Here is a 23,551-nt window from a genome sequence, read left to right as displayed (position 1 = left end):
AATAAATCATAAAATAAAAGCAATATTAATTTTTATAAAATAGTTGGTACTTGTTTTGACTTTTTATAGTAACAAAACATTCCTCACACTGCTTACACTTAACAAAACTTCTCAAATGTTATTAAAGTAATATTATTAAAATAATTAAAGCAATATTTACATTTAAAGAATTAATTCAATAAGAACGCCTTCGCAAAGGAAACGCAACTACAACACGCTCCTGTATTGCGGGTATTGCATTGACTTTCTGTAGGCGTTTTTATTGTTTTTTTATTTTTTATTCTCGTCTTGATAAAAATCTCGGCCAAAAAGAAATCTCATCTTGTGTAACGAGATTTAAAATTTCCCGAAATTTCAAACTTGACCATCCCTAATTTATACTATTAACATTAAATGGGCGAGTATTCGAGATTTTGAGTTCGAGTAGAGTACGGCCTTGAAACTCGAGCTTATCTTTGAACTCGCTAGTTTGGTACTGTACCTACTTAAATCCAAACCAGCTAGTGTTGTGTTAGTTTGAATTGGTTTCTTTAATTGTAAGATCAATATTTGTTGAAATGTAACTTGTGTTTACATAAAATGATGGATAATTTGTATTACTGTAGATTTTACAGTCATACAAATATAGAAATAAGCAAGAGGTAGTTGTCCTAACCTATTTTTATAGCTGGCACGACAGAATAGGTCAACTCAAAGCAGTCGCCGGCGACTGACTGGCAATGGTATACTGACTTGACACAGAATAGAATGACATGATCGGTAGTGATTTTGTTTTAAAGTAGGTCTAGTGTTTCACAATATAAAATTTCACTACTGAACTGTTACGTAAGCAATAAATTTATGTTTATAAAAGTCAGAATAGAAACACTATAAAGGCAAAACAATAGAAGGGAGGCAGGCGTTGTGCAATGACCTCGAAATGAGCGGAATAGTAACATTGAGTAGGGGGTTGGAAGGGGGGGAAGGGAAGGGTGAGACCTTTGAGCTATATTTAGACTAGACTTTCACCACTTCCCAAATGGCTGGGTATGGGGATTACAATAGCAGGTTTTTTCCTTGCGTGGTTTGACTTTTGTCTTTTTGTGTAGATTTGAATAATCAAAAATATAATTTGAATTGACCACAATTATTTAGCATTGATAATACAATTTGCAAGGGACCAGGAGGAAATAGAACAAAACACTTAAATTAATAGAATAACACACAAAGTAAACAAGAAATTTGATGTGTCCATTCCAAATGTACTGGCTTATACTATATTTGTTAATTTACATATGTTCTGTTCAGTTGTTATTGTTTATATGATGATTGTGATTAAAAAAAGAAACTTGAGTTACTGCATTAAAATGTTACATTACTAAAATATCTATCAATGGCGACGAGAATAATGGAAGATTTAGAAAAAATAGCAGAAGATGTAAATAAAGTTAGGAAATTGAAATCATTGCGAAGAACAGTCAAGTTTCAGCTTGGAAATGTAAAGAAGTATGTGGACAAAGGATCATTTTCTATCAATGAAATCCAAACTAGACTTGATTTGTTAGCTGAGATTAAATCAAAGTATGACCTAATTCAAGACAAGATTGACTTCTATACAGAAGAAGAAGATTTAGAAAACGAGCTAACTTACAGGGAAAGTATTGAAAACATGCTGATTGATACAAAAGCAAGATTAATGGATGCCCAATTACTTCATATGCCAAGTATTCAACATAGCTCTATTCCCAATCAAAATAGTTGCACCACTGAAAATCTACAAGCTAATACACCGATTCCAGTTCTTCCTACTTCAAATTTGAGCTTTACTCCTTACGATGAAAGGGAAAACTTTTCTAATTTTGCCAGAAGACTGGAGGTTTTTATGACTTTAAAAGGTATAAATGATCCTAAGTTAAAAACTTTCACACTTTTACATGCCTTGACACCTCTTCTACATCAGAAACTATACGACCTATGTACACCAGACAATCCTATAAATAAAGAGTATGGGGAGCTTGTGACCTTGCTTGACAACTTTCTAGATCCTAAAAAAAGTATTTTGGCTTTACAACACACATTTATTAGTCGAATACAGGAAGAAGGAGAATCTATTTCAAACTTTACTACAGAACTAAAAAGGTTGTCAACTAATTGCAAATTCAATTGCGAAGCTTGTGGAAAATCTGTATTAGACATGCTTTTACGACTGCAACTCATACGTGGACTTAATGACAAAGACATTAAAACTCAGCTTTTACAAAAATGTGACCACAAACAATTTGTAGAAATTCTTAACACAGCTACTACGATGGAACTTTCAAAATTTGAAAGTACTTTGATAAGTCAAAAGAGTGGAAACGTAGACATAAATCAAGTAAAGTTTAAAGCTAGAAATAATATTACATCCAATGAACAAATTCACAGACCTAGAACAAAATCATACAACACAGGATCTTATACAAGTACTGGTAATAAATTTCGTGTAACAGATTTTGAGTCACTGAAAGGAAAATGCTACCGATGTGGGAATATATACCATAGAGCGAATGTTTGTCCAATGATTGATGAAACCTGTAACACCTGTGGAAAGATCGGACACATTTCAAGAGTATGCCTTAGTAAACATAAAAACAGCAAAGGGCAAGTTCATTACACTGAAAATAATGACATTTCTGAAGACAATATCCATGAAATTAATTTACTGTCTGACAAAAAGAGAGATGACAAATTTCACATTGAGATAAAATTGGAAGGTAAAAACGTTACTTTTGAGTTGGATACTGGAGCATCACTTACATCGATTTCATATGAAGACTACAAAAGACTAATTCCTTCCAAAAGACTTTACAAGACTGGTGTAGAGCTGCGCACCTACACAGGTGAGATCATAAAACCTAAGGGGGTAACATACGTAAAATGTGACTATAAGGGACAGTGTTTCATGGGAAAAATCTTTGTCATTAATCAACATGTCGATAGGATTTTTGGGCGTGAATGGATGAGAGAAATAAAACTAGACTGGGGAGAAATAAAATCTATACACATGAATGAAACAAGGAAGCCGGAGCTGGACTCATTACTTGCAAAATATGAAGGTTTATTTGACAAAAACATAGGGTGTATTCCAAACTTTGAAGCAAAACTTAACTTGAATGACAACTCAAGACCTATATACATAAGGGCTAGACAGGTTCCATATGCCATAAGGACAAAAGTTGAAAATGAACTCAGCTGTCTGGAAACCCAAAAGATTATCACCAAGGTAGACAACTCGGAATGGGGAACGCCTATTGTGCCTGTCATAAAACCCAATGGTGACATTCGTATCTGCGCTGATTTTAAAGTTACTTTGAACAAAGTCGTGAAAGACGAGAAATACCCAATTCCGAGGATTGAAGACATTTTTTCTACAATGAGTGGAGGCAAATACTTCTGTTCTCTTGATATAAGCAATGCTTATTTACATATGAAAATGGATGAAGAGAGTAGCAAAATGCAAACACTAAGTACTCATAAAGGGTTGTTCAAAGTAAATAGACTGATGTTTGGGGTTAAGGTTGCTCCTTCCCTGTGGCAAAAATTCATGGATTCCTTACTACAAGGTATGGATGGCGTACAATGTTTTTTCGACGACATTTTAGTCCAGGGGTCAACTTACGAAGAAACTCTTCTGAGATTAGAGAAGGTATTAGAAGTTCTACAGAAGCACAACTTACATTTGAATGGAGACAAATGTAAGTTTTTTGAAAAAAGTATCAAATACCTCGGGCACATTATTGATGAAAAAGGTCTACACAAAAGTCCTGAGAAAACTGTAGCGATTCAAAATGCTAGAAGACCTACAAATGTAAGTGAATTGAAGACATTTTTAGGCTTGGCCACGTACTACAGCAAATTTATACAAAACTACTCAACTAAAGTATATCCTTTGACAAGATTACTTACAAAAAATGCTAAGTTCATCTGGAATTCTGATTGTGAAAATAGCTTTCAAAAAGTCAAAGAAGAAATAACAAGTGAACAAATTTTAACTCATTTTGACCCCAATCTGACGGTTACTCTTGCAACAGATGCATCACCTGTAGGACTCGGAGCAGTTCTTTCTCACAGACTAGGAAATGGTACAGAAAAACCTATTGCATTTGCATCACGCACTCTGACAAAAAGTGAAGTAAAATACAGCCAGATTGATAAAGAAGCTGCAGCTATTTATTTTGGACTAAAGAAATTCTTTCCATACATATATGGACGAAAGTTTGTCTTGATAACCGATCATAAACCCCTTGTGTCCATATTCGATCCTCAAAAGACATTACCTACTATGGCAGCAACTAGAATCTTCAATTACGCTCATTTTCTTTCAGGGTTTGACTATACAGTTGAATTTAGAGGAACAGAAAAACACGGCAATGCAGACTTTTTGTCGAGATTTCCACATGAAAAATCGCTACCAAACTCAATTGATGATTATTCTGTCTTTCAAATCAACCAATTAGAAACACTCCCAGTTACAAAACAACAGATTGCAGATGAATCACTGAAGGAAGAACACCTTAAAACCATCATTCAACATTTAGAAGAAGGAAAGAGCCTTGAGAATCTTGGATACAATGATTATGAATTTACATTACAAGACGGATGTTTATTTAAAGGTAATAGAGTTGTCGTTCCAAAAAATTTGAAATCAAAAGTACTTACAGAAATTCATTTTGGTCACTTGGGAATGGTTAAAATGAAGGCTTTAGCGAGAAGCTACTGCTATTGGCAAGGCATCGATCATGATATTGAACATCTGGCTAAGACTTGTAAACAATGTTGTTTAAAACAAAACAAACCACCTCAAACGACTCCTCATCCATGGCAAACCCCTGATGGTCCCTGGCAAAGAATACATATAGATTTTGCTGGGCCTTGTTTTGGAAACAATTATTTTTTTATTGTCGTTGACGCTTACACAAAATGGGTCGAGGTATTTCAAACAAAAAATACTTCTTCTGATTGGTGTGTCACACAATTAAGACGATTGTTTTCTACATTTGGAATTCCACTTACTTTAGTGTCAGATAATGGCAGACAATTTTGTGGACATACTTTTGAAACATTTTTGAAAAACTACAGTGTGTTACACAAGACAAGTGCTCCATTCCACCCTTCTTCCAACGGTCAAGCGGAGAGATTTGTCCAAACTATAAAGAAAGGTCTACAAGCCATGAAAGATGAAGGAGGGAATATGGAAATTAAGTTACAGAGATTCTTGATGCAAATGAGACAATCAAGAAACTCCACTGGATCAAATTCTTACTTCCTAATGTTTCAGAGAAATGTGAGAACGAGACTAGATTTGATGATAACAAATAACACACCTTCAAACAGTGACTTTAAATGTGCAAAGGGAATAAGAGACTTTAAAAAGGGGGAAAGAGTTCAAGCTTATGATTTCAGAGACAAGAAAAACAAGTGGATGTTTGGTAAAGTAAAGAGCAAGGATGGACAGTTAATTTACGTTCTTGAAATGGATGATGGATCTATATGGAGGCGGCATATCAACCACATGTTACCTTCTAAATTTAAGGGGGAGGATTGATGTGTCCATTCCAAATGTACTGGCTTATACTATATTTGTTAATTTACATATGTTCTGTTCAGTTGTTATTGTTTATATGATGATTGTGATTAAAAAAAGAAACTTGAGTTACTGCATTAAAATGTTACATTACTAAAATATCTATCAAAATTAAATACAGAACATGGTGATTTAACACTGTCACTGTCACTCAATTTTGTTGTCTAGAAGGGTCGGTGAACTAATCAATAAATAGCAAAAACCAGTTTCCTCCCCCTCTTCTCTCTCAATCTCACCACCACCCCTCCCCCCCTGAGCCGGGAGGCCTAGCACTTTGTCCTTGAAACACCCTAGCCTCTGAAACAATAAACCCTTACACCTGCGTTGCTGTTTTGACAACAGGTTTATGAATGCGTTCACTATTTTTAATTTTCCAGAATTAACTATCAATTATTATTATTTGCAAGTTACAAAATAGGAAACTACATGACATTATGGTTTGGGTCAGTCCATATCAAATCAACACACTTTCAACATATTTTTTACCTTGCCATCTTAGATTTTGATGAAATTTGGTACAAAGGTTTCCTTTATGGAGACTTAAAAAAATACCAAATTTCAGATCAATGTCTCAAACAGTTTCCAAAATACGGTCAAAATCGCGCTGCGGTAAAACTTCTAAACAGTCATACCTAACTCGTCTCCTGTTTAAGTTAGAAACATGGGAAAGGTGTCATTTTTTAGCTCTTTTTATGCCCTTTCTAATGATATACAACACATAATAGGTTATGACAACAAAATTTTTTTCAAATTCAAAAATAAATTTTTAAAATAAAATATTTTGAAAAACGCATTTTTGATTATTTTCTAAAAAATATATAAAGTTGTTCATGTCATCAGTAATGTGTACACCAAGTTTGGTTATGGGATTGCAATGGGTTCATGGTTAAAATAATTCAAAACCAACGGTGGTTTGTCTAGTTTTAAGTATTTTGGTTGGTAGTCACCTACAAGCATGTTATATGTAATCTACCTATATCTATAAAAGAGGAACTAAGTATGTATGTACCTTATGCACTCAGAAACCGCTCGACAGGTTGTAATGAAACCTTCAGGCATTATTAAGCATTATTCAAGGATGGTTTGTGTGAAGTTTGGTGCAGATCCATCAAAACGGCTCCGCCCCAGAGTGTTTTAAGTGGGCCAATGTCAGACTTTTTGAACTACTATGTTTACAAATAAATATAAACAGCTGTTACCCGGCAACTGTTTTGTAGGTTCAAATAATCACAACATACTGGATTAGTCATGATTTGAAATAGTGCCACAGTGTTTCCGTAGAGTAAATATGTTAAATGTGTATGTTAGACAATATGTTAAATATTTTAAATAGTTTATCGTGTAAAATATGTTAAATCTATTTTATATGGCCTGTTAATACATAACCAAAACCTTACTATCCGTAATCAGATGTTTCATCTTTATTTTGAAATGCTCGTTTTAAATATTTTAGAATATCTCAGGAACAGAACCTGTACATCTTAACATCTGCTCTTCGAACTGTCCAATTTAAGTTTTTACAGCTGACTTCAATTGATATATTTCGGCTACATTCTTTCAAAATGTAAACATGGAAACTTTGGAAGCCCATGGGGCTTAGCCCAAGAGAAATATATGAAAATTAAATGATATAGTATTGCATTTTCATCCATTTGTAAACTATGTTTCAATTTTTAAGTCTCTAGGTCATCAGGAAGTTAGATTGAAATCGATATCAAAATTTGTACCGGACAAAGCGAACTAATGAAAACAAGCCTATGGGGGTAGCCCATGAGAAATATGAAAATTAAATGATATAATATTGCATTGGCATCCATTTTTGAGCTATGTTTCAAGTTTCAAGTCTCTAGCTCATTGGGAAGTTTGTTTAAAATTGATTGCAAAATTTTTATCGGACACAAAAGCGAGCTAATACTGTAAAAACAAGCCCATGGGGCGTGGCCCAAGAAAAATATGAAAAATAAATAATATAATATTGCATTGTCATTCATTTGTAACCTATGTTTCAAGTCACTAGCTCATCAGGAAGTTAGGTTAAGATTGATTGCAAAATTTGTACCGGACAAGAAAGCGAGCAAATAAAAACGTTTTAAAATTAGACAAACCACCGTTGGTTTTGAATTATTTTAACCATGAACCCATTGCAATCCCATAACCAAACTTAGTGTACACATTACTGATAACATGAACAACTTTATATATTTTTTAGAAAATAATCGAAAATGCGTTTTTTAAAATATTTTATTTTAAAAATTTATTTTTGAATTTGAAAAAAATGTTGTTGTCATAACCTATTATGTGTTGTATATCATTAGAAAGGGCATAAAAAGAGCTAAAAAATGACACCTTTCCCATGTTTCTAACTTAAACAGTGGACGAGTAATGACTGTTTAGAAGTTTTACCGCAGCTCGATTTTGACCGTTTTTTTTAAAACTTTAAATGGCCGTATTTTGGAAACCGTTTGAGATATTGAGTTGAAATTTGATATTTTTTTAAGTCTTCATAAAGGTAACCTCTGTACCAAATTTCATCAAAATCTAAGATGGTGAGGTAAAATAGGTGTGTTGATTTGACATGGACTGACCCATTCAATTACCCATGTATTATCAAAAATGTATAATTCATTACTTATTTTGATAATAAAAAGCATTCATTGCAGCACGCAGCACTTATTGATATATATATATATATAATCATCAAAGTATCTGTTACTTTATACAAAATAAAATAGGTACAAAATTGTGAGGCCAGTCAAACTTTATAAACAAACATTTTATTCTATAAAATACAGATGGTAAATAGGGGTTGGTTTAAAGGAAATAAAATACAAAACAGATTAATTAATTATTTTGATAAACGATAGAAAGGTTATGGGATTGATTGAACTAAAATAACCACAGGGAATCTTAATTAGAAAAGTCGTCAACCACAATCTGTTTAATCAGTACATCGCTAGAGAGAGAGGGGGAGAGAGATATAGCAGATAAGGGCGTTTGATAGGGAATATGAAAAAGTAAACAAACAAGGAACAACGACGCGACAATACTCGTTTATAGCCTTATTGTCTCGACCACTACATTTGCACACGTGACCACTTTTTGTTTCTTCCTTATCTTTCATCCGTCCCAAAATGGAATTCCTGAAATAGTTTGTTGGTATAATCTTCCCTCACACACAAGGCGCAGAGCTCAGTGCGCACTGTAGGTTGCCACGGCAACTGTGTGTCGTCATAGCGACTTAGCCAATCACGCACGCGCACTGCGTTGTAGATTACGATACGAATAACCCTCTGACTTCGATGTTGTAATTGAATCGAATTTTTCTAATGATGCGTAATGCAGGGATGAAACTGAACATTTAGACAAGTTTAGGTTATTTATTTTGCTCTAAAAATAAAAATAATACATTTAAAGGTCTGACTTATTGATACAGACATTTTTTAGTATAATTTCGTGTTGAGGACACTCGCACGCCGGTTGTCTGAGACTGAATTCTGACTGTCTGACATCTTGAAATGTAGATTGTATTGTGTTGTGCAATATCATCTGCCTGCAGAGAGAACAGCTGAAAATAACCTTTAGCTGTTTTGAACTAAATAGTGTACTAAGTTGGTTACTAAAGTTGTTAGCGTGATTACTAAACCAATAGATATCAAATAAATAAATGTTAAATAAAATATCTATCCATCCCTGTCGGCTGTCGGTATCGGCGAAATCGATGTTTGGCAATCGATTCTTGATACCGATATTCCTAGTATCGGCAATGTCCGAGTATCGGTGGTAGCGATAATTGACACTTCCCTATCTAAAACTCATTTTGGAGTCCTAAATTAGTTTTAAATATGCATCGGGACGTAATCGTTGCATCGGGAGTTAACCGCTGCATCGGTCTTTTTCGATGCATCGAGGCCAAATCGATGCATCGTGATTTCGATGCTTGCTGAATCGAATCGCGATTAGATGCATCGAATCGAATCGAAATTTTGATGCATTTTAAATGCATCGCACACCCCTAAACAATTTTGTAAAATAGAACATTTTTTGTTAGTATGACTCTGAGCTTTGTTTACAATCAACAATCAGTTTACAGAACGGCCAACTACGCAACGTGGAGTCAGCCAAGGTGTCTATGGCGGGGCAACTGAAGAATGTCGGATCTGGTCGGACGGCCACAGCAGAGCTGGACAACTACAATACATTGGGTGGAGGTAATGGCGGGGGCTCTTGTGACGAGGAGGTTGCACTGGAAGATGATGCTATCAGAGAGGATGAGGAAGCTACGTTCAAACTACCGGTGAGAACTGATCATGACCTATTTATGTCGAATATAAATTTAGGCCTACTTGCACTTTAGGTGCACGTACCGTTGTTTTTGTTTTTGTTGTCTACACATTTATCCACAGCAAAAAAAAGTGTTACTTTATTTTATGTGCACGGTGACATTCTGCCTTAACGTTATTGATAGGCATGGGTCCATAAATGTAGAATGCAGATCTTGATTTTTATATATAAATTTATCAGTTTTTCAATGCATAACTTAACACAAACTTAACCTCAAAGCAAGATCGTTCCTCTTCTAATTATTAGTAAGTTTCTATTGGTTGCAATGTTATCTGTGTAGATTTGTTAACTGAAAGTTCAACCAACCATTAACTTGAAATTGTATTGTGAAACCTCACTTATGACCTAAAAACTACAGCTAGTGGGTTTCTGCTGCTAGACAGTGTTGATTGTCATCTATTGTGTTGATATAGGGCATAGGACGAGGCCAGTACACATGGAGAATAGACCTGAAGGCCACTGAGCAATACTGGTCTGGCTGGTTCCAGGGATTGTCTCAGAAGTTCCTCACAGCTAGAGCTACAAGGCTCCTGCTGCTGGCTAGCCTGGACCGCTTGGATACAGACCTCACAATTGGTCAAATGCAAGGTAATACTACTAGGGGTCTGCAGGGCCCGAGTAATTTCGGGTCTAGTTGGGACAACAGTTAGCCTGAGAGGTCAGTCAAGGCCACACTAAAAAAAACAGGCCGTAATGCTCGTCAATCATGATCATCACGATAGAAGACGGCAATGACGTAATTGAGGTTATATTTTTGTTTTCCATGAAAAGATTAAAACAAGCAGCTGATCACAAACGGCAAAAATACGTCATTGCCGTCTTCTGTCGTGACGTCATGCTAGACGAGCATTACGGCCTGTTTTTTTAGTGTGGCCTTGGGTCAGTTCTAGCTAAAAAATGTTTTAACCAATCGCGGACCTGATTGAGCTGAGCTGAGCTTTCACTCTTTGATCGCAGAAAACGTCTGCTAACATGGCCGGTTTTGACCATGATGATGTTGCTGTGATTGCAGAAAATGTTCTCGATTTTCCCAAGACCGTAGAAGATGTCCACAGTAATGCTCGGTGTCTGCAGATGTTGTTTACAATTTTGCCCTGTCCACAGTAGATGATTTTGATTTTACCATTGTAATGGGTCAAAATTATAGAGGGGTTAAGTTTTTGTATTTATTATTTAATTATCAGTAGGCCTATTCCTTACCTGGTTGGTGATAGTGGTAAACCTATCATGGTAAGGTAAATAGGCTGTTTTAGGCCTATCCTAGGGTTGAAGTAGGGATAACCTCACTTTTGGCAAATCACTAAAGACACTATTGTTGAGATTCACAAGTCACAGTATAGCATCGTTGTGTACAAAACGAGTGATAAACCGTTTCCGGGTAACCCCCCATACCTAATATACACCTTTGGGAAGTACGGTCAAAGTTGTTGTTTAGGCTAGGGTGGTGAACCGCGATCACGAATACAATATCACGTACATAACATGAATACACTTTGTCGGACCCTAAGCTACACGTCACGGGTGGAAATTATACTTTTTGTTTAAACCAGCAATGATATTAAAGTTCTGCGTATAATTTCACAGTCGGCGCAGGTGCATAACAACATTAACAACATAACCTGTACTACTAGTCGGCTGTCTTGGCGTTGTGTTGTGACAGCGCCAAGTTTGAACTTGTGACGTCACCGATCAGCTGGGAAGTGAATCAGCTGATTCCCCATCCCTAGAGGATTAGGGAGGGGGAAGTAGTGGAGATCCCTTGTGGGCTAGGGATGCGACGACATTCTAATCCTGCGATTACGAGAGTTAAGACGTTAGAGTCATTACTTTAGTGATTTTGCTAAACGTGTGCTTTAGTGTGTCAGTGAAGATCCCTGGAGTATACAGGTAATTCGCCGGCTTTATCTTAATAGTGTGTACTATTATTTTTTATTATTTAGCGATAAACCCTCATTTTATTATTTTAGACGTAAAACTCACGGTAGGATCTTTGTCGGGTGTTAGAACTTGTATAAGTCCGCTTTAGCGTATGCTAGGGCTCCCGTGGGTGGCAATAAAGAGTTTTAGGGATACAAATTTCGTTTAATATTGTGTTTACAATATATATTGAGGGTGACGGGGTTATAGCGGATATTTTGCCGGGATATTCAGTAGGTGTTGACCTGCTGCGGCAAAGCGGGCAAAAATGAACCCGTCTCTGCAGGTCGTTCAAACACGAGGTCGGGTGGAGCACGCTAAGTATATTCACTATTTAGCTAGTAATAATATTCTAAGTGTTGAGGTTGACGAAACTGCAACATTAAGTTGTTACAAAATTTCGTTGAATGGTTTTTCATTGTTTTTAAATTTAATTTAATTAGCTGTTCCCAGGTGTGAACGATGATGATGGTACAGTAGCGTTGTTGGTTACCGGTACTGAGTTCACACCTGATTCACACTACATTTTTGCGTAAATCCAAATCTGTACCTGTGCTAGGTTGTTGAGTTAATTAAATACATTATTTTTATCTGAACCCTGGAAACTTCCCAGCACGCCGACTTGAGCGATCCGCTGGCGAGAGTTGGTGACGTCTTTCCCGCTTTAACTACGGAATAGCGCATATATTCCGAGCGGGAAAAACGGCACGTTACACCATGACCACAGAAAACTCACATTTTTGCCGTGACCGTGGAAGATGTTCACAATTTAACCGAAATATGTGAAAGATTGTGACAATATTGACAATATTATATAAACTGATTGTAATATTTCAATTAGGATTGTGTCGATTCTCGATACCACCGATACTTGGACTTTGGTATCTGTATCAAGAATCGACTGTCAAAAGTCTATTTCGTTACCGTTACCCGACTTGACTGCAAAGATCGCGCAATCCTGATAATTTTCCTATTGCGCGCAAGACGGCAATACCATTTCTACTGCGGTACGATTGAGATGTCTACTAGATCGCGGGATATTATAAGAAATTTGCCGCAATCGTGGAAGACCATGATGATGTCTACATGACCCCGGAAGACGATTATGATGTCTAAACAACCGCGCTGACGAAAATGATTTCTACATTAGATTTAAAGTAAAAGTCTAGCCTACTGACCTCAATATTTTCTAGGGGTCTGCGGGTCCCCGATTTTTTCGGGTCGGGTCGGGCCAGCGGAAGGCCCGAGAGACCGGGTCGGGTCAGAGATTTGTTTGGGCCAAGATCGGGTCGGGCCAAAAAAAATAATTATTAGGCTATTTTTAAAGTTATAATAAGTAATTTTCAAAGAAACACTCTTATATACATTATTACAGAGGAATTAAAATGTTAAAATTAGAATTAAATATTAAGTTTGCTCACGTTTAAGAACAAAGACACAACAGAGCAATTATTGCCTTACTGTCACTAGCCAGAGCCAGTCGTCTACTGACAAAACAAAAGCCGTGACGCAACAGTGCAAAGAAAACGAAGTCAAAAGAAAGACTATTTATCCAGAGGTACCAGTTTAATTATTTATTGTTTATTCCATACCTAGTTTAAATTATATTTTAGTATTTTATTTATATAATAAATTATAAACAAAAGAAATATCTGATATAGTGTACAGATCTGTATCTTGTTCTTTTATTTTCCTATTGTCCTTTTTGTCATTCAGTAACAAAACAAAACAACACTTCTGATCGTCTGGTTCGGCATTTTATGGTCACCATTTAATTTTTTTTTTTTAAGTATCAAGTATCAACAAGTCTACAAAGAGGTTAGGCCTAAATATTTTATAATTTTATGAAAGTTTTCATCAGTAAAATTATTTTTTTCTTAAGTTAGATTGAGTTTCAAAAAAGATATTTCTAAGATCCAATACAATATTTTCAAGACACAAACTACCATGAATTAATTTCTTTGGAAATTATCTGTAACAGTTTTATATTTTTGAATAAAGAAAATATATCTTTTTGTCTCTACTTCCTTGTTTTGTTACTTGTATTTTGTCAGCAATTGGAACAACCGGGTGGCATAATAGTGGTGGGGGAGGGGGAAGGTCTATGACCTTGAGTGTCCCCGGGCCTGGCTCGGGTTGTGTAAGATGGGAGGGGAGGGGAGGGGGAGGGTCTGTAACCTTGAGTGTCCCCGGGCCCGGCTGTGAGAGTGATTCATGGTTTTTTGTTTACATTCTACTACCCTTCCTTCCGAGAAAAAGACCCTACAGTTTCAAAAACATTGACTTACAGTATAAAAACATTGAGTTGTGTTGCTAATTAGGGCACTATAATGTCTCTGCTGTCTGCTTATGTTGCCAAATTAGCATTTAACTTTCTTTTCTCTTGATTTAATATAATTTTCTATATATTAAGAGTTCCTTTTCGGGTACCTAATAATTGTGATATTGTTTGACTTGAGTTTATGGATTTTTAATTCTTTTCATTTATTAGCTAAAATCAGTTGTTTTAGGATTTTAATCTCTTGCAATACCTATAACTGTGCCTATAACTGTGTATGAAATGATATGCAATTTTTACAGTCTTTACTATAACTATACCATAAACAATGTATGTGTGTTATTTATTGTTTTAGAGTTTTATAGTAAATTAGTTTACACAATATCTTTTCTTCAATGAGTTCTCCACTTGTCATGTTGCTTAGTCTATTACTATTTTAGGCCCTATAAAAAATAATTCCTATGTAAAGCTGTAGGCATACTAATGCCAATAATAGATAATTCTTTATTTATGATGATGTAACTAATAATGCTATTGTAAGTGTGAGAGGAGGTTAGGAGGCAGGGAATGAATGATTCATATTGCATGGTGGAAACATAGAATTTTTATTTTCTTCTTGCTTGCAGTCTTGAAGCCACAGGCCCTAAACTTGTGATAAGGTTAATTGATTTGTTTATGATCCATTTATATTAAGTTCCATTACAAACTTGTTGTAATATAGCTGTTTAGATATTTCAACAGTTATGAAAATGGGAAAGAATGGCTTGATAAAAAAAATTATTTTCTTCTTTCTTGCAGTTGAGGCAACTCCTAAGCTGTAAATAAGTTATGAACATGAAATAATATACATAAATACAATGTTTTTCCATATGTTATTTTCAAGTAATATTATAAACACAGATAGGAGTTTAAAAAAAAAAAAAATCCGGTAATTAATAATTTTTGGCCCGACCCGATTTTGGCCCGAAACCCGAGGACCAAAATTATTGGCCCGACCCGACCCGAACCAAAAAAGTCTGACCCGCAGACCCCTAATATTTTCTAAGTTCTTTTTAACATTCCAAAGTTTGCCGCAGTAGCAAAAAGTGAACAATGAAATTTGTCTTGTTCATCACCATTTTAGGTCCTATACACTTTTGGAATGCCTGGAAACCGAAGAAATAAAATAGTCCTTGCGGTTCTAGTACTTTTGTCTTTGCAAAATATATTGAAAAGAAGACTTAATAATGGACACTTGTTAATAGTAGGATTTAGTAACTAAACAAAATTCTGGATAAAATGTCTTACCTTTATGCAAAATCATAGCAGGCCTAAGTTCAGAATCTTAGTCAATAACAAAGCTACACATATCTTCTCATTCCCACTCATTTTGAATTAAAACACGCATCGAGGTGGCGTCCCCATCTCAATAGGTAATAATAATAGTTAACACTGGAGCTGTGTTTCAGGCAAATTTGAGATGCACACGTTCGACAGCGCTCACAACCGCTGTGGCCATGCTGTCCATGAGGACTTGCCTGTAGATGTTGCCAATGTAGTGGCTGCCTTCCTCATACGCAACCAGTTCACAACGGCAAAGGAGAGCGAGCACAGGTTAAAGTAAGTATTATATCACTTCTTATCTATCTATATAAATAAAATTAGAGTTTTGTCTGTACATTGCTCAGAATCATATATTTTTAGGTTATTTTAGTTATAAAACGAAAAACGTGGGGTGCATGCTGATTTACAATTAACTTCACCTATTGAACTATTATGATCTATTGCATGCGCCCCACGTTTTTCGTTTTAAATCTTACAAGTATTCATTCTCTCAACATTTTATAAATTATTTTATACTTTTTAGTGCGTTTAAAAACGTGGCATTTTTAAAAAGTATTTGTATTTATAAATTATTATCTAGTTTTAGTCTTTAATGTGTAAATATGTTAAATCTATTTTATATAGCCTCTTAATACTTAACCAAAACTCAAAACCTTATTATCTGTAATCAGATGTTTTATCTATACTTTGAAATGATTGTTTTATATTTTTAGAATATCTCGGGAGCAGAACCTGTACCTCGTAACCACTGCTCTTCTAACTGTCAAATTTAAGTATTTACAGCTGACTTAGATTAATTTATATATGTTAACATTCTTTTAAAATGTAAACATGGAAAATTTGGAAGCCAAAGGGGCGTAGCCCAAGGGAAATATGAAAATTAAATGATATAATATTGCATTGTCATCCATTTGTGAGCTATGTTTTAAGTTTCAAGTCTCTAGCTCATCGGGAACTTCGTTTAAAATTCAATCAAAATTTGTAGGAAAGCGAGCTAATAAAAACAAGCCCATGTGGCGTAGTCCAAGGGAAATATGAAAATTAAATGATATAATGTTGCATTGTCATCCATTTATGAGCTATGTTTCAAATTTCAAGTGTCTAGCTCATCGGGAAGTATCAGAATTTGCAAGAAAGCGATTTAATAAAAACAAGCCTATGGGGCGTAGCCCAAGGGAAATATGAAAATTAAATTATATAATATTGCATTGTCTTCCATTTGTCAGCTATGTTTCAAGTTTCAAGTCTCTAGCTCGTCGGGAAGTTAGTATAAAATTGATTTCAAAATTTGTTCCGGACAAGAAAGCGAGCTAATAAAAACGTTTTAAAATTAGAGTTTTGTCTGTACATTGCTCAGAATTATATATTTTTAGGTTATTTTTACGTTATACATTAAAGAAGCAGAAACAAGTCTTATCTCCTATTTATGTCTGTTTGTCTGTCTGTCTGTAACACTCAAGATGGCATTTTACACAATATTCTCCATGAAAACGAGAGTACCTATCAAGATCCAAGTCGTTTTAATGTATTCATTGGATTGCTGAGAGTGTCTTAAGCAATTAAAATATGGCCTCACTACTTTGTAAATAAAATTACGGACGTTCAAAAATGCAGTTTCGTACGATTTTTGTAAAGTTTTCTTACAATTTTTATCACATAATCATCTATGAAATAATGAACAGCTGTTCGGATCAAGATTATTTTTTCTAGCTGTCACTGATATGTTTAGACCTACAAATTTTGTTTACAAATACCGCAACCATTTCCGATCACGTTTTGAAAGCAAACCCCAACCACACGTTTTTCTTAAACGTTTCTCTTACATAACAGATTTAATTAATCACAAGTGCAATATTATAGTGTAACCGTAAATGAAATTAAATAACTAGGCATCATCCAGGTCAGGAACCAGAAATTGTTTGTGTATAAAATTGTTCTTGAGTTTTGATAACCAGAAAAAAGACCTTGAATCAGTGTTGTATAGGGCTGGGACACTTAATGATCGTCGCCAATAGCTTACAAACAAGGTCTCCACTCATTGACGGCGATTGTGTAATTGCGATTGTGTAAAGTGTAAAGTAAAAATCACGACTGCAGTGGGTGATTGTAACAAAGGTTTACGGATGATGCTAAACTCGCTTTTCCAATATGTGTCACTTTCTGTGTCTACTCACCGTGTGCTGCAATCGCTGGACCATACAGCCAATAGGCCCCTAGTCCATCTCTTGGGTACGTATGCCTACCCAATTGTTCATACTGTAACAACCTTTTCGACGACAATCCTTGATACCGGTACTTTTCCATAGAATACATGGCCTACCTACTTAAGAAATAAAATTACAAATGTCCAAAAACCCAACATTGTGTGATTTTTGTTACATTCAACTGACTACTATAAGATCCCCGTGCGTAGAACGGGCGCACAGCTACTATGTTAATAATATGATAACTAGTCTAAATTAATTCGATGTTTTTATGTGTACTAGTTCAAATCTAGTGTACTTGTAAATAAAACCCTATGTCCCTTCAATTCAAGTCCTTTGTGTGATTCAATTCTTATGTTCGTGTAATTCAACATGCAATTGAAATCCTTTTGACGGGTAGCTAAAATCCTTTGAAAGTGTATTTCTAAGCTCTGCACACGTAATTCAAGATTTTTACGACTGTCATTAATATGTTGTTGTAAGCAATACTCCAGATTTAGAGCTTATAGTAGCTTAGTTCAATTATAATAAAATACAAGCGTAACATGAACCAGGGTTGATAGTTGATTATGTAATGCTGTTTATTGATGTTATGTTTTTCTGTTAATTTACTGTTTTGTACATTGTGTTTTGTTGTTTTCAGCCATACCATGCCCTCCTGCTAGTCCATAGGAACAAAGAGCAGTGGAAAAAAGTGGTATTGAGAGCTGTATATTAGTATTAAATTATCACTATGTGATGAACAAAATTGGTTGAAGTTTTACTTGTTAATTTTGTTTTGATAATCTTCAGGGCTGTGCGAATCCAGAAATTTTGGTTCGAATCCAAATCCGAATCATAGCTGTACAGATTTTATCGAATCCGGATCGAATCCGAATATTTTAATTAATCCCGAGTCGAATCTGGGTCGAATTCGAATCTCAAATTTACAGCCATTATCGAACCTGGATCGAATCCGAATCTGAAATTTAAAGCTGTTATCGAATCCGAATATTTAAACCTGTTCAGAGTCGAATCCAAATCCGAGGAAAGTCAGCAGTACCAATTTTCACATTTTTAGACCACATTTTCTGGGGCTGAAATAACTTAGGGAATTGCTTAAAAAAATTCTTGAAATGGGCCAAATAAAAAAGTTATAAAACTTAGGCCTACCTATTTGAAGTTTTGAAACTAAAAAATTGGGCATAAGTTAGGCATACCACCTAGGCCTGCTAAAAGTGATGGACTACCAATTTGTGTAGTCTAAAACATAGGCCCAGCCTATTATACACCTTGGTGTTAATCCTCCACACAAGCCTATGTCTGCATTACAAGTAACAACTAACACTGTGAGGTTAAGTTTACTGGTAGCCAAGATAGGGTTCAAATGCGACCTACACTAATGTTCCTAAAACCTAACACCAAGTTGGTCAGGTTCCTAACATGAACCAGTCAACAGCAAATCGGAGTGCACAAGTAGTTTTTTAGTGTCTAAAAAATTATATTGAAAATTATATTCAATCAGAATCTAGTAAATTTGAATATCGAATCCCAACTCGGATCTATTTCCAAGAAATTCGAATATCGAATCCGAACCCGGATCTCTTACCAGTAAATTCGAATATCGATTCCGAATCCGAATCCAGTTAGAAACAGTAGATTCGTTCTCGAATCCGAATCGAATCTCTAAAAAGATGAAATGAAATATTACTCATAACAAATTAATTTAATGTATATGCAAAATAGACAAAGCTCAAGATGTTAGTGCACTATGTCAGGTTGTCCATGAACCAAGGCACGTCACTTGAAGTGTAAGGAGTCAGTGGAACATCGTAAGGCATCGGAAATTCCTGAGCGCCACCGGTTATCTGGTTGACTGGAAAACTGAGTGTTCCTGTCACAAACTTTGGAATAAATAGTACTCCCGCCTCATAGGACAGAATGATGGTAGCACCCGCCTTAGTGGTGGAGCCCCACGCAGCCTTGGACAGATTGGCAGATGTCAGGTGAAACCAGGCGAGTTCTGACAAGTCTGGGGATATACGAGTGTAGGTCTTGATGTGGGGCATTGCCTTTGTACGATGTCTGCTGTCACACTTCCATTGGTAAAGGTATTGCTTCAGCCACTCTTGTTTCTCGTGAGTTCTCCGAGAGTATGGTAGACCTCCTCCTCCCAACAGTCCATCGTGACTAGCAGCTACGTTGTCGAAACTGGGATAAACCAGTCTGATGGGAGGTGGCGCCTGTACTCCCATCCCCACCCCGTTGCTCATCGCTGATTTGACTTCACCACAGAACCAAGACGTGGGCTGCGGTCCGAGACTGCCGATGGAGGAGCATTGCACAATGATCTGCCAGGTGCGTGGCGAGGCGTCACTACGAGGCACGATACGTGCGTGTGTGCAAAGCAGCCCTGCTAACTTGGGCAATCCCCACTTGTCTCTGTCCACGCCCTTGTGTGAGCCGGGGGTTGACGCCACAAAGAACACATTTATGTTTGAAAAGTCGGCCCGACGCAATTTCCCGAGCCAGGGTTGCAGTTCCGGGCGGCGGTACGCAGACAGGTACTGCATCAAGTCCTGCTTGAAGTTTGTGGGAGACTCCCCTGCCGCAGAGTCAGCGTCTAGAGACAACGCAGGACACAGAGGAGACAACCACAATCCTTGTACTCTGTTGTCCCAGTCTGACTCTACGAGGTTGGCTGTGTGTACGCAGACTCTCACACTGCTGTCCCGATACGCCAGCACACACATCTTAGTATGGTGACTGCCGAATGGTGATATACATTTAATTTCAACTGCTGTAACATTGGGAAAACATTGGGAAAGGTTTGCAACATCCATTTGACCATACAACAATGTTAATGGTTTCCCCCTCTGCCCTGCAATGTGATATTGGGCCACCAGCCATCCAAACTCTACCATGAAGTTGATTTGGAGTGAGGACTCCAAGTCTCCCAGGGATGGGTCTAAAATGTCGTGCATCAACAGTGACAGGGGCTCAGTATGTGTTTTCTTTGAATCCGTGATGGATGTAAGAAAGAAGTTGTATGGACTAGCGGCCTTGAACTTCTCACAGATCTTTCCTTGGCTGCGTTTCTTGGCCTCATGCATGTACTTCATGGCCTCTCCCATGTTGCGGGATTCTTGCATGCGTCTACGGTGCTCCTCACTACTGACTGGGATGCTTGATTGGGTGGCCATAGTTTTCTTTATATCGTTGTTGTTAGAACTGTTGTTTCCAGAATCATTTCTTGACCCTGAGGAACTGTTTTCTCTCTTTGCCAAAGGACCGTTGTCGAGATTGTCTCGGCTACTTCCAGCCGTGATTAGATGGAGATGGATCCATCCATGGATGACAACTGAAGATTCGGATTCGATTAGTTTTTCGAACTATTCGCACAGCCCTGATAATCTTTATTATTTAAGTATTTATTTAATATTTGTGAACGATATGAAATACTAGGGATGAAAGGGATTCGTAATCGATTACTTCTTAATTTTTTCTGTTGGATTCAGTTGCTAACAGCAATGTAGTATTTTAGGGTTTCCTATAAACAAAAAACAGTATATTTTTTACGCCTAGCTATTATTTAAAAGATGTTTGGAATATTTTAGATTGTAGACAATCTATTATAATTCGAAATTTATATTTTAATATTTTTCTTTATTTAAACCTTCTCTTTCAATGCTACATGCGAAAAATTTGAACATTGAGATGGTAGAGAATAAAATGTTCTCAAAGTTAAAAGTGTTGTGTTAAGTATTTGGTTCAAATATCCTTAGGTCATCTACAGTGGAACCTTGATAAGAAGACCCTCGATAACAAGTCCCCCTTGATAACAAGTGTCATTTTCAAATCCCCTTAAAATTATTTTACCTCTAATCACAGTTATTACAAACCTGGATAAGAAGTCAACCTTGATAACAAGTCTTATTTTACAATCCCCTTGAGAGTCTTGTTATCAAGGTTCTACTGTATTTTTAAATTTTGCATTTAAAAAAATTTTTACATACTTTTACCTGTTGTAATACTCTTGTTTTGAAACAACGATCTCAGTGATAATCACATGTCAAAACACAAATTGTGAACATGGTTTTGATTACTACATGTAGGTTCCTGGTCCTGAGAAAGGTTTTAAGCTCTATTAGGTTCACGGCCAATAGACAAACTCAAGCTGTAGGTCCACTCTCTATTTATAAAATATAAAAAGATTTAAGTCTTTAAGGCAAAGAGGACTTTTTCTGTATTTAAGAACTCTCCCCTCTACAAGCCTGTTTTAAACAACACTCATCATTGATCACAAACTAAAAACTATGCACCATAATGTGTCTGTGTTCTAGTAAGGCTTTATCTAAATAAAGGTAAAAATGAAATACTATGTGCCCCTAAACTGGAGACAAAAATAAACCGTGATTTAAAAACTATACTATGGGAAAAAACCTAGCTGTTATGTTTGTTTTAAGGTGTAATGTTATCATTTTGGTCCCTAAAGATTCTTAAATTTTGAATATGTTATTTCAGTTGATATTGACACTTGAGGTTTTGTTGAAAAACTTCAAACATTTATTAAATAATAATCCTTAGTTATGTAGAAAAGGTGACACAATATAAAAGCAAAGAAAATGAAAGTTGTTGTGTAACTTAACATATCCAAAGTCCTACCATCATACAATGAAATACCTTGTTTTCTATCTAGTTTTCATTTCGAATAAATGTTTTTCATGGATCATAAGCACACAGAATAAGAATAAGAAAGTTTGAATTACACTATAAACCCCCAATTAATTGTCAAATGTATGAATAATGTATCGTATAGTACAAATTCGTAAGTGTAAGGGCAAAGTGACCGTATAACGGTTGGTTCAAAAATAATATTCTATTTTTTTGCTACCTTGCATTGCCATTTAAACCATGATAATGGTTATCCAGCCTTTGAGGCTAAATATCATAGATTTTTTTTTTTTATGAATGTACCTGTTAATAGTTGTGTCTAAATTGTCATAGTATTTTCTGTATATAGATTCTGTGTGTAAATGTGCAGTAAATATTTTCTCCTTATAAATGACATTTTAACTTATCAAGTCTGTTTTTATTGACCTATTCCTACCCTATTTTCCTTATCAAGAAAGTCTCCAAACTCGTATATTTTTTTAAATATTTTAGTGTTGTTTTCTTGGACTTGTGATTGAATAGTTAACAAAAGCAAAAGTTATTGTTTGAAACATATTGTTAACTCCCTGCTAAGTAATCAGCAACAGCATTGTTGTTTTACTTACTACTTCGACATGAGTAACAGACCAATGAGGTTCAAGGATTGAGAGAAAAAAAGAAACTGTAATACTTTGTTCTGTTCAAACCAATCTAATTGATTAAACAATGAGTGGAGTGGTTGGGTCAATAAGTCGTTGCATTACAATCAGTGGCTATGATACATTATTCAAACGAAAATACCGTTTCTTAATTACTATAAACCACTACTCATAACTTCCAAGGAGAGGTAATGAGTATTGATTTTTAGTAATTGAGAAACGGTAATGTAATTAGCTTGTGCCTTAAATTTTCTACTTGTGTCGTCAAGACTATCCTTATGCAATCGTTGTGTAATCTACAATAATATAATTTTATCGAGCACTTGTCTAACTCGCTTGTCTATTGTCAGTGTACTCAGGAACCTGATTTAACTAACACATGATGGATGACTATTTTTTACTTAACCCTTGTCCTACTCCTTTTTCTAATATTCCAGCAATTCAAATTAACCCAGCCTACATTGTCTAATCAAAACTGCTCCATTGGCACTCAAATGATTGGCTGCCACTCTGATCAGCAGTATTCTTTTAACCTCAGGTTAAGTTGATTGTCCATTTGTATGTTTAACTAGCTTCCTGCTTAGGATGTGAAATC

General features: G+C 35.8%; 2 protein-coding genes across 2 annotated transcripts in view; one reads left to right on the top strand and one right to left on the bottom strand.

Annotated features, from left to right (window-relative positions):
• Positions 1-19,535, top strand: part of LOC128991449 (protein phosphatase methylesterase 1) — a 34,179-nt gene extending 14,644 nt beyond the window's left edge. The window contains exons 6-9 of the mRNA XM_054414340.1: positions 9,686-9,896; positions 10,357-10,531; positions 15,587-15,737; positions 18,309-19,535. Coding sequence (XP_054270315.1) covers positions 9,686-9,896; positions 10,357-10,531; positions 15,587-15,737; positions 18,309-18,330 — 559 coding nt within the window. The 3' untranslated portion in view covers positions 18,331-19,535. The remainder of the gene's footprint in view (positions 1-9,685; positions 9,897-10,356; positions 10,532-15,586; positions 15,738-18,308) is intronic.
• LOC128991451 (probable tyrosyl-DNA phosphodiesterase) lies at positions 19,392-20,439 on the bottom strand. Its single transcript, XM_054414341.1, has one exon. It carries the CDS (start codon positions 20,395-20,397, stop codon positions 19,414-19,416), a length of 984 nt encoding a protein of 327 aa, XP_054270316.1. The 5' UTR covers positions 20,398-20,439; the 3' UTR covers positions 19,392-19,413.
• Between the last annotated feature and the right edge of the window lie 3,112 nt (positions 20,440-23,551).

The sequence above is a fragment of the Macrosteles quadrilineatus genome, unplaced genomic scaffold (genome assembly GCF_028750875.1).
Source record: "Macrosteles quadrilineatus isolate MER2022 unplaced genomic scaffold, UCM_ALF_1.0 Scaffold_4__1_contigs__length_99947679, whole genome shotgun sequence".
In the NCBI taxonomy this organism is placed as follows: domain Eukaryota; kingdom Metazoa; phylum Arthropoda; class Insecta; order Hemiptera; family Cicadellidae; genus Macrosteles; species Macrosteles quadrilineatus.
This window is presented reverse-complemented; position numbering and strand designations above follow the sequence as displayed.